The 12680-nt window shown below is 39.9% G+C and overlaps 1 protein-coding gene across 1 annotated transcript in view; it reads left to right on the forward strand.

The window, feature by feature from the left end:
* Positions 1 to 8458, forward strand: part of fut10 (fucosyltransferase 10) — a 47814-nt gene extending 39356 nt beyond the window's left edge. Inside the window, exons 3-4 of the mRNA XM_059965356.1 lie at positions 3359 to 4194; positions 5791 to 8458. Of these exons, the coding sequence (XP_059821339.1) occupies positions 3359 to 4194; positions 5791 to 6006 (1052 nt within the window). The 3' untranslated portion in view covers positions 6007 to 8458. The remainder of the gene's footprint in view (positions 1 to 3358; positions 4195 to 5790) is intronic.
* Positions 8459 to 12680: the final 4222 nt, after the last annotated feature.

Consider the following 12680-nt stretch of genomic DNA (forward strand, 5'->3'; position numbering starts at 1 on the left):
GGTCTATGTTGGGATTGTTTCTTTTTACGTTATATGTCAATGATTTTGATGAAAGAATTGACGGCTTTGTGGTCAAGTTTGTGGATGATAGGTGAAGGGGCAAGTAATGTTGAGGAAGCAGGGTCTCTGCAGATGGGCTTAAACAGATTGCGAGAACGGGCAAAGAAGTGGCAGTTGGAATATAGTGTAGCAAAGTGCATGTTAATGCACTTCGTTAGAAGGAATAAGGGTGTTAACTATTTTCTAAATGGGAAGAAAATTCAAAATGCAGGTGCAAAGGGATTTGGGAGTCCTCATGCAGGATTCCTAAAGATTAACTTGCGGGTTGAATCAGTGATAAGAAAGGTAAATGCAACATTAGCATTCATTTCAAGGGAGCCAGAATAGAAAGGAAGGATATAATGCTGAGGCTTTCTAAGGCATTGGTCAGACAGCGCTTAGAGTATTGTGAGCAGTTTTGGGCGCCTTATCTCAGAGAGGATGTGCTAGCATTGGATTGGGTCCTGAGGAGGTTCTTGAGAATGATCCTAGTAATGAATGGGTTAACGTATGAGGAGTATTTGATGGCTCTGAGTTTGTTATTGCTGGAAGAATGAGGGGGGAATTCATTGAAGCGTATTGAATATTGAAAGACCTAGATAGAGTGGATAGAGAAAGGATGTTTCCTTTAGTGGAGGAATTTAGGACCAAAGGATACAGCCTCAGAATTGAGGGACGTTCATTTAGAACAGAGATGAGGAAAATTTTCTTTAGCCAGTGGGTGGTGAATCTGGAATTCATTGCCACAGGTGGCTGTGCAGGCCAAGTTACTGGACATATTTAAGACAGAGATTGATAGGTTCTTGATCAATCAGTGTGTCAAAGGTTACGGGGATAATGCAGGAGAATGAGTTGAGAGGAATAATAAACCAACCATGATGGAATGGGGGAGCAGAATCGATGGGCCAAATGTCCTCATTCTGCTCTTACGTCTTATAATCTTATAGATCTTAATGCAGGGAAGAGGTGATATTGAGTATTATGGGCAGTGGAACATAAATCCTTGAGCCAGTCCTCATTAGGAGGATGGAGTTGGAGAGGGTCAGTAGCTTTCTGTAAATATGTGCAAGAAAATGTAAAGCTAGTATATTGTAACATATATGCACTTTGATACTAAATTTACTTTGAACTTAAAATTGTGCTAAAGGTATAACACTAGGTCTGTGGATGCAGAACTTATAACTCCCTATCTGTCAAGTTAACCTGGCTGAATCCTAATCCGTTGCACAGTTACTGGATTTTTGTGTTGTCTGTGAATATTAAATCTGGTTAGTGGATTTTATGATTGCCCTCTTGTATGTTTGATGCTGAGGAAGCGGGGTGTACTAACTTTTAAAATTTATGACTTGTGGAAGATGCAGGTTGCTTGTTCAGTGACTGCTAAAGAGAGGTTTTCATAAACAGAATTAAAGTTGAGCTGATCTGGTGTTTCTTCCTTCGGGAGGGAAGGATGGGAGGAGGTGGGAGGGAAGAGGCAAATAACAGTGTTTATATTAACACACGAGGGAGGAGGGAAGGCCCTGAGCCAGAGGAAATGTGTGCAGAGTAGCAGTGTATGTTCCCAGTACATGACTGACTTCCCACTCTGTCCATTTATATGTTGTATATGTTTATAGGCTCACCCAAAACCAAATGACACACTCCACATCCTCTGTGCGTGTATTAAATCCCACCCAGAACTGAACATATTCCGCATGCTTGGACATCTATCGATAGTCCTACCCATCACCCGACAGATAATTCTAATGCCAGCTACATTTTAATGTTCTCCACTGTCCTGTTTCACCAATTTTCAGGTTTTCGCTTTCAAATGAATAGATGAGGCTTGCTGATAATAGTTGGTATCTGATTCTAAACCCATGACTGACAGTCATTGAAGCTGTCTTAATTCTTAATACTATCTTAGTTCTTAATACATATACTGCATCATGAAGGAAGGGTCTGAAAGTGTGTATAAAGCATAGGCTTGTGGGTAGAAAGCGCTTTTTGCATTTACATGGATAGAAAATTTTAGAGCGATATGTGCCAAACACAGACAAATAAAAATATGTTCAATAGACATCTGATCAGCATGGACCAGTTGGGCTAAAGGCTTGTTTCCAACCCTATGACTCCTGATGTATGGATTCATTGTGTGTATCTTCTCAGACTCGGTAACAGTATCTTATCATTTGTTGCTGTTGAGCAATTAATGGCAGGCTTCTGTCTATCTGTATAAGGACATTAGCAAATCAGCTGAGGTTTTAAAGCAATTTGAAGGTATTCTGGTCATTTAAATTGGTACCCTGACACTATCACCATTTGATTTTGAAACTGAATTCAAATTGTCATTATGGGATTTAGAACATAAAATATAGTTCAGGTGCATGATTACCTGTCTGATATCAGAACCACTGGGAAGGCAGCTTATCAACAACCCATAAAACTTTTGAATAGTTGACCAACAGCTTCAGAATGATAGACTGCTCTAAGAGAAAGTGCTTTACTGTGGTTGAGACTTGAAATAACAGAATTGTTATTACAGAGATGTAAAAGACTGAAGGTGCTGGAAGCTGGACCAACAAGTAATCTGCTGGAGGAATTCAGTGGGTGAGCAGGATCTGTGAGGAGCAGTGGGGGAGAGGAAATGTCAACACATTGGGATAAAATACTGCATCAGAACTGATGCAGGCTTTTGTCCCAAACTTCAACAATTCCTTCCCTCCTACACAGATGCTGCTCAACTCTGATTTCCTACAGCAGTTTATTTGTTGAATTCTCATTATATTGAACCTTAGTTTTTTTTGTTAGTAGTCATAAATTGATCAGTTAATAGAAGTTAATATTTCTAAATAAAATTAAAACTTCTCTGCAATCCACTTGTAAAACAAATGCTCTAAAGTTATTCCATTGCAGATGTCCACTGTTTGCTGTTGTTCTTGGTCAATGCAACCAGACACTGGATGGAGAGCCATACTAATATTTAATGTATCCCATTAGTGTAATGGTTGGCATAACACTATTACAGCACTAGTAGCCTGGGTTCAATCCCACTGCTGCGTGTAAGAACTTTGTACATTCTTCCTGTAACCACATGGGTTTCCTCTGGGTGCTGTGGTTTCCTCCCACATTCCAAAGTCGTATGGATTAGTAGGTTAATTGATCACATAAATGTAATTGTGTGGCGCAGGTTCTTTGGTCAGAAAGGCTTGTTACTGTACTATATCTTTAAATTTTTAAAAATCTAATTGAATTTGCATATGTGCCTAATTTAAGTGTTTTAAGTTTACTGGCAACATTTGATGTGTTACTCTTTATTCTTCTTTTCCCATTTGAATAGGCACAGACTTTCAAATTGATAGTTTACCGCTGCCTCGGAAGCCCCAGCATGAATGGGCCTTGTTTCACGAAGAATCTCCTAAGAATAATTACAAGCTTTTCCACGAACCCACTGTCACACTGTTTAATTACACCTCCACATTCAGCCGCAACTCTCATTTGCCACTGACAACCCAGTATATAGAGAGTATCGAAGAGTTGAAGTCACATAAATATATGCTCCCTCTGTCTGAGAAGAATCGTTTGAGGGAGCATTTGGCCCCATTGGTGTATGTCCAGTCTGATTGCGATCCTCCATCAGACCGAGACAGTTATGTACGAGAACTGATGAAATATATCCAGGTCGACTCTTACGGTGAGTGCCTACATAACAAAGACCTTCCAACTGGCCTGAAGGATCCCACAGCCATGGATGATGATGCTTTCTACTGGATTCTTGCTCAGTACAAATTCATTCTGGCTTTTGAGAATGCTGTTTGTGATGATTACATTACTGAGAAACTGTGGAGACCATTTAAGTTAGGTGCAGTTCCAGTTTACTATGGTTCCCCAAGTGTGGCAGATTGGTTGCCCAGTAATAAAAGTGCAATACTTGTGGGAAGCTTCACACACCCCAAGGAACTAGCTGACTATATTATACAATTGGATGGTGATGATCAGAGCTATGAGGTCTTCCTCGAGTGGAAGCAGGAAGACTTAATCTCCAATGAGAAGCTGCTAACTGCCATGAAAGAACGCAAATGGGGAGTTCGAGATGTTTCCCAGGACAACTACATTGATGCCTTTGAGTGTATGGTGTGCAGTGCAGTGTGGGAAAACCTTAGAAGAAAGCAAAAGGTATGCTGTGGGTTAACGTCTCTCAGTCATTGACATTGTCTGAGAGGAAAGGAAAAGACAGAATAGAAAATTTTCTTGAATGCCTTACTACTATTGTACATTCTTAATTTGATGTTTTTGACAGTTAGAAATGTGGATAGAAATCTTTTTAGAAATGTTGAGATAGAAGTCTATGTGGAGTGGTGTCCTGCAGGGATCTGCTCTGGGATCCTTGCTCTTTGTGCTTTTATAAATGGCTTAGACAAGGAAGTGGAAAAGTGGGTTAGTAAGTCTGCAGATGACACAAAGAGTGGTGTTGTGGACAGTGTAGTAGGTTGCAAAGGGGCATTGGTAGTGTGCAGAATGGGGCTGAGAAGTGGGAGATGGAGTTCAATCCTGAGAGTTGTGAAGTGATATTCTTTGGAAGGTCAGTCTTGAAGGCAGAGTACAAGGTTAATGGTAGGATTCTTAGCAGTGTGGAGGAACAGAGGGATCTTGGTGTCCACATACATAGATCCCTCAGAGTTGCTGCACAACTTGATAGGATGGTTAAGAAAGCATACAATGTATTGACCTTTATTCATTGGGGGATTGAGTTCAATAACCATGAGGTACTGTTGCAGCTCTGTAAAACTCTTGTTAGACCCCTCTTGGAGTATTGTGTTCAGTTTGGTCATCTCATGATAGGAAGGATGTGGAAGCTTTAGAGAAGATGCAGAGGAGATTTACCAGGATGCTGCCTACGTTAGAGAGCATGTGTTACTAGAAATGTGTCACTAGAAAGTGAGTCATGGCTTTTCTTTGGAGTGAAGGAGGATCAGAGGTGACTTGATAAAAGTGTTCAAGATGGTAAGAGGCACAGATTGAATGGACAGCTAGAGACTTTTTCCCAGGGTGCCAATGGCTAATATGAGAGGGTGTCATTTTAAGGTGATTGTAGGCAAGTATGGGTGGGGGAGGGGAGAGGTGTCAGTGATGGGTTTTTTTACACAGAGAGTAGTAAGTGCATAGAACACCCTGTTGGAGACACTCAGATAAGCAAATTGAGAAAAGAAAAATGGAAGATATGTGGGAGGGAAGGATTAGATTTATCTTGGAGTAGGTTAATAGGTTGATACAACATTGCAGGGCAAAGGGCCTGTAATGTGCTGTACTGTTCTATGTTCTTTGTTCTAAATTCAAAGCTTTGTGGTTTAGCAGTGTTTAAATGAGACTGACTTCTAGGCCACATCGGAGGCTGGGAAAAAGTGGAGTGAATGAACAAATCCTTCATCTGTCCATCTGACAACAATAACAGCTCAGCCATAAGATTCCTACTGCTTATGAAAAGACCAGTGCAGATTATTTCAAAGCTATCTCAAATCCCCTTGGGATCTTCTGGAGTTGTCAGGTTTTAGGAAGTCTCAAGTGATCCGTCATTTCAATAGGAGCCAGAATCATACCAAAGTGGGACATGCAGAAAGCATATTGCTGAATGATGCTTTCATTGAAGCTTGATTTGTGTGTGTCTAAAGTGGCTTGAGCTTTCCACACATGTTGGAAACTTGACTGAGACTCTGTTTGTTCCATTCAGCCCAGCTGACATTTTTTTCCTCTCCTGATTTCTGTTAATCACAGGGTTTATCACCAATTGAATGGCGGGGACAAACCAACCACCTCAGCTGTCCAAGGCCAAAGGCTTTTCCTTTCTCAAGTGGGGGGACACTAGTCCGAGATTTGTGGATGCCAAGCTTTGAACAATCAAAACGAGAAGCTGCAGCACTGAGGCACCTAGTGGAACTGAACCGAAACTTCACTGTGGAAACCTTCTGGAGGATGGTGTTTAGTGACTAATGAGATAGATAGTTATTCTCAAAAATCACCTATTCTTCAGATTCTTTTGAGGACTCCATAAATCTAGAATAAGTACATTCAGTGATAACAGTATTTGCACAAATTTCATACGAAATCCAACAAATAATTACTAGAGGCCATATTGTGGCTTGGTGATTATTTAGTTCAAAGTGATTTATCAGTTAGCTTCGGTCAAAATCATATTGAAGATAGTAGTGTTTTCTTTTGCACTGGATATTTCCTCAGTAAGAACTCTGGCACATTCCATGGGCTTTGGAAGGATGTCATTGCGAGATAAGTGTTCTGAGTGTGCCCTGTTATTTTTCTGCAAGGGTTAACCTTCTGAAATGACTAGAACATTACATCAGCAGAATAAAAGTCTCAGAAATCTTAATTGTCAATGCAATTAACCCACACTGTCTTGGTGAGGTTGCTGTAGCAAGAACTAAATAGAAAATCTAAATCGATTGCACACAGTTGCATATCAAGCAATACTTTTCATAAAAGCACAATTTAGACTTGAATATTACCAGCAAGTAATTGACAAAGTATGATCTATGCAACAGAGACTCAAGAGTTCTGACCTTCTCTCACTTTTGAAACTCATACTTGTGCCTTTGTGATCTATAGATTTAACAATTCCAAAGGTTTCACTATTTGAGCTTCTGTGAACTTCAGTTGCTGGTGATCTTTTTTTCTTTTGCTATTTGGAATTGCACCAATTAGCCTTTGGCTAATATACTGTCTTGATTCCTAGAACTGTGACACCAGAACAAAATACTACTGGGTGTAGATAACAATGTGAAGTTAAGGTTACCATAAGATCTGCTCTGATCTCATTGAATGGGTCTTGAGGCTGAGTGGTCTACTCCCGCTCCTCCTCAATGTACTTTAATTACTCCTTATAACCTACAGTCCTTCCCAGACTCTGTTCTTCACCAGCATTGACCTCATCTACAACACCTAATTTTCTTCATACCACCAATGACTTCTGAGGCCTTATGTTCTTGAACTTACTGCATTAGCCCCTCCACCTTTTGATACCTTCCTCCTCTTGTTTATATAGTTATATTGAAAATTGCTTCAATAAAATGCTTAGGAGTGAACCAAGAAAATGCCAAAGACTCTCAGTAGGTCACGCATCATGTGTGAAAGAAAAAACGATATGAAGTTTCAGATTAAAGACCTTTCATTAGACCCTTCTGATAAAGTGTCTTTCTGCTTGAAATGTTATTCCACAGATGCTGCCTGACCTGGTGAGTGTTCTTAGCATTCAGTTTTTAATATGGATTTGTAGCATTATCTTTTTTCATTTTTTAAACACCTAGGGGTGTTTTACAATGTTAAAGGTCCTGTTTCATTGTTGTGGTTCTGTGTCAGATGAAAACATTCTTGAATTTATTGCCTTTGTGTTACAGGAGCTTGGTTTTATTTTCAATTTGAAACAGACTGTTGGAAGATCTCAACACATCAGGCTATATTTATGGAGGGAAATGGACAGTCAATATTTCGGGGCAATATCCTTCTCCTCAGTTGAAGATTGATTGATTGAAATGACCTCGGGCTAGTGATGTAGTGCTTGATTTTAATAGAGTTGTTATTCTTTGAATAGTTTTGCAATATATATGAGGATGGAATGCAAACATCTTTGGTCTCTCTCTGCTGTCACTGAATATGGTTGGAAAATGCAATGGAGATGATCCATTGTAACTGGGTATTTAACTGCATTTGGAGTGGAATCCTATGTACCGAATATTGAAAAGCCTGGCTAGAGAAAACATGGAGAAATTGTTTCCAGGAGTGGGAGAGTGTAGCACCAGAGAGTACAGCCTCAGAATATCCCTTTAGAATAGAGGTGAACAGGAATTTGTTTAGCCAGAGGGTGGTGAATCTGTGGAATTCATTGCATCAGGTGGCTGTGGAGGCCAAGTCATCGGGTATATTTAAATAGGAGGTTGATAGGTTCTTGATTAGTAGGGGTATCAAAAGTTATGGAAGGAAGGCAGGAGAATGAGTTTGTGTGGGATAATAAATCAGCCATGATTGAATCGCAGAGCAGACGTAATGGGTAGAATGTTCTTCAATTCTGCCCCTATGTCTTATGGTCTTGTGACATTTTGGAATGTTTGTATAAACAATCCTTTCAGGGTTGACTGATTTCAGAGTTAATTTAATAAACACTTTATTGGATTAACCATGGGGCCTGATTCTCTTGGGCTGGAAAGTTTGCTCTTAATGGAATCAGAAGGCAAATGCATTGTTCAAGTTCATTGTCATGGACGTACATACCCAGGATATAAATGCCATGTAAATTAGATTTTTGCAGCAGCAACACAGTACATTACAAGTATAGCAAACATAAGTTAATATAAATTATACATAACCTACACAACATAATAAACAAAATTAATATAACACTAGTGCAAGCTGAGAGAAGAAAAGAAATATAGTCAGTAATTTGAAATATATACATAGTATAGTTTCTGCATTCCATAGTTCAGTGATATATCTGGGGTTGAAACAGGATTGGGGGGGGGGCATGATAACAGACAGTTCTCCTAAAGTATAGCCTTTGACAGTCAGCACAGCAAAGAGCAGGATTCTGCCAGAAGTAAGAGTTGTCATTAATTTTTAATAGTTTTTGAGTGCCTCTTTCCTGCAGAATTACAATCGAACTAAAATGTAAAGTCAGCAATATATAAAGAATTAGAAACATACAACAGAAACATTTTTTAGAGTAATTTGTTATCAATCATTTCCCACATAGGAGATTGGTGGGTAAAATCAGAGCTCATGGCATTGAGGGGAAGATATTGACATGGATAGAAAACTAGTGGGCAGATAGAAAGCAAAGGGTAATGGTGAATGGGTGTTTCTCGGAATGGCAGGTGGTGACTAGTGGGGTGCCACAGGGCTCGGTATTGAGACCACATCTGTTTACGATTTACATCAATGATTTAGATGAAGGCATTGCGATTAACATCAGCAAGTTTGCTGATGATACTAAGCTGGGTGGCAGTGTGACATGTGATGAGGATGTTAGGGGAATTCAGGGTGACTTGGGATAGGCTGGGTGAGTGGGCAGATACTTGGCAGATGATGTTTAATGTGAATAAGTGTGAGGTTATCCATTTTGGGAGTAAACAGAAAGGCAGATTATTATCTGAACGGTGTAGAGTTAGGTAAGGGAGAAATACAAAGAGATCTAGGAGTCCTTGTTCATCAGTCACTGAAGGTGAATGAGCAAGTGCAGAAGGCAGTGAAGAAGGCTAATGGAATGTTGGCCTTTATTACAAAGGGAATTGAGTACAAGAGCAAGGAAATTTGTACAGGGCCCTGGTGAGACCACACCTGGAGTATTGTGTACAATTTTAGTCTCCAGGGTTAAGGAAGGATTCACGAGGTTAATTCCTGGGATGTCTGGACTGTCTTACACAGAGAGGTTAGAGAGACTGGGCTTGTACACGCTGGAATTAAGGAGATTGAGAGGGGATCTGATTGCAACATATAAGATTATTAATGGATTGGACAAGATAGAGGCAGGAAATATTTTCCAGATGCTGGGAGAGTCCAGTACCAGAGGGCATGGTTTGAGAATAAGGGGTAGGTCATTTAGGACAGAGTTAAGGAAAAACTTCTTCTCCCAGAGAGTTGTGGGGGTCTGGAATGCACTGCCTCGGAAGGTAGTGGAGGCCAATTCTCTGGATGCTTTCAAGAAGGAGCTAGATAGGTATCTTATGGATAGGGGAATCAAAGGATATGGGGACAAGGCAGGAACCGGGAACTGATAGTAGATGATCAGCCATGATCTCAGAACGGCGGTGCAGGCTCGAAGGGCTGAATGGTCTACTTATGCATCTATTGTCTATTTGCCCAGCAATTGAGATCACTGGGGTCTCAGTTACTGCTGGGGAATCCCAGCAAGATTGCTCCATTGTTGAATTAGTATATGGGTTCTAGCTGAGGATTGAGCTAAAGGATCTAGCATTCAAACCTGTCACCTGGACTTAATGTTTCGCAGTACATGCAAGGTGTTAGGGTCTTATGCCTCTTTTGATGATCGAATGCCTAAAATTTGCCTGTAGTGGTTGTTTGTCTCAAGATAGTCTATCATGCCCCCCAGTTTTTAACAGCAGGGGTTAAATTTAACCAGACTGCATGAGTGAATCTAATGATTTATAATTAGGACAGAATGTGATAATATGAATTCTGCATACTGCATAAATGCAGTGAGAGACTCATGTAATTTACTCAGCCACTATTGTGCATAAGTGACAATATGAACAGCCATGTCTCCTTTTCAACACTCCCTGTCATTTTCATTGTCATTGCCTATCGTCATACTCTGGCCATTCTATTGCAGGCTGTTATCCTCCATTGCCATGTGTTTACCTGAAAGTACCTGTGGTGTGAATTTTCTAAGTCAGCGCAAAGAGATAACTCACATTTGTGATGAGCAGCCATTGTGGTGAGATAGTCCCAGAACAGATTAAAAGTGATTTCTGTTGAAACTCAATTTTGGACCATGTCCAGGTATGCACAGTTGAAACACCTTTACTGGGAAATGGATCCCGGGCCTATGCACTACATACCAAGCGCATTGTGCTTTACGTCATAGAAGTATTCTATTGAAATCAGTGATTCTGACTAACGGTGAATTTCTGAGGAAAAGTCCACTATATAATTCTGTTCCACTACTCTATCAGGTTGTTCTGAATACAAAAACATCTTCACAAATCTCTTATTGGGCAGCACAGACCCATAGCAATTAGCATAATGTTATTACGGTGCCAGCTGCTTGGTTTCAATTCCACCACTGTCTGTAAGGACAGTGTACGTTCTCCCTGTGACTTGTGGGATTTCCCTGGAAGCGCTGCTTTCCTCCCACCTTCCAAAGATGTACAGGTTAGCAGACGAATTAGTCACATTGATGTAGTGGGTGGCACAGGCTTGTTGGGCAGGAAGGGCTTGCTACCATGTTATATCTCTAATCTTAAAAATTACAGCTATGAGTGGTTTATAGAAACAACCTAAATTAGTAATAAGTGGTGTTATTAGTTTTTAAACTGAGATTAAGCAATGCCTCAAATCAGATGGGTCCACTTTTTGATGAGCCACTGCTAACACAGTCCCTCGTCATAAATCTAACCCCTCAATGGGTAGCCTAGTTTAGTACAGTGATGAGTGGAAACTGAGAGTGGTTGAAGTGGCTCTTACTTAAAGAGCACTTTTTCAATTATTGTTATGTGGACGCTTCTGTTGTTGGATGCTTACATAGAATAGGCTTTGAGCCCAGGATGTCTACACCAACCATAATGCCGATTTTTACCATTCCCATCTGCCTGCACAAGCTCTTTGTTTCCCCCCCCCCCCCCCGATTCCCTACTTGTTCATATATGTCTGCCTAAATGCTCGTAAGCACTGTTACTGTATCTGCTTTGAGCATCTCCCCTAACAGCACATTGCAAGAACATAAGACTGCATTAAAAGCTTACTTTAAACTTCCCCTCTCTCATCTTAAACCTGTGTTCTCTAGTATTTGACATTTCCACCTTGGGAAAAAGACTATCTATCCTATCAAAGCTTCTCATCATTTTATATACTTCTATCAGTACACCGTCAGCTCTGACACTCTGGAGAAAACGAGTTTGCCCAGCTTTTCTTTATAGCAAAGAAAGTTTCTGGTGGTTTTCTGTCCTTCAGACAGCTATAGCAAACCAATTTTACACCACGTTATGAAAGCAAATAATTTTGTTAAATGCAGCATTTGCAATTGTTCTATTTTGGGAATATTTTAACCTAACATCCAATATAATTGTGGGTTTGTTTTAAAATGCTTCTGGCTTTACTCCAGAAAGTAGCAATTATCTGGGTGTAAAAGGAACTTTCCTCTTGATTATGTTGGAATACATGTCCAACTAGTTGGGGCAAATTCACTTGACTCCATAAACTTCCACCTAAAATTCACTCTAGCATGTATATTTCCCACATAGCCAATTAGGTTAATTAGCTCGGTACATCAACGGGCATAGAGTATGACAGAAACACTATGCAGCCAGTAAAAGATTAGCTTTATTTGTCACAGGTGCATTGAAACATCAAAACATGCATTGAGATGCATGTTTTTCATCAAATCAAATCAGTGAGAATTGTGTTGGGCAGCGCACAACTATTTAATGCCTATTGATCCCTGGAAATTTTCTCCATTGTTGTTTTGTTTTCCAGAACTCACTGTTTGAAATCCTGTGCCCTACGTTCAGAAGAGTGGTGATTAATCATTTTTAACTTGCTGTTGCAATCTGTAGTTGAGCCAAGTTACTGCCATAATACGTGTTATCAAAGTATTACTTAACCTCAAAGCAATAATTGACGAATCCAGGTCTACTTGAAGTAATATGTTTTACTGGGATTTACTGTTGTAATTGGATCTCTACGTTTTGCTTTTTCAAATAAATCTATTATAATGTCTCAATGGAATTACAGTTTTGTGACTCCAACATACTGATCTGGGGTATTTTACATCTAATAGCCTCAGAAAATTTTTTTACTAGTAAGATCTAAATTGCTAATACAGGGCTGCAGATCCATACTATACACTTAGAGGACCCAAATGTTGCTGGAAAATACCATTAGTTCTCTCATATTTTAGTAAGAACAGTACAGATATTTGTGAG

Source organism: Hypanus sabinus, chromosome 3, assembly GCF_030144855.1.
Source record: "Hypanus sabinus isolate sHypSab1 chromosome 3, sHypSab1.hap1, whole genome shotgun sequence".
In the NCBI taxonomy this organism is placed as follows: Eukaryota; Metazoa; Chordata; class Chondrichthyes; order Myliobatiformes; family Dasyatidae; genus Hypanus; species Hypanus sabinus.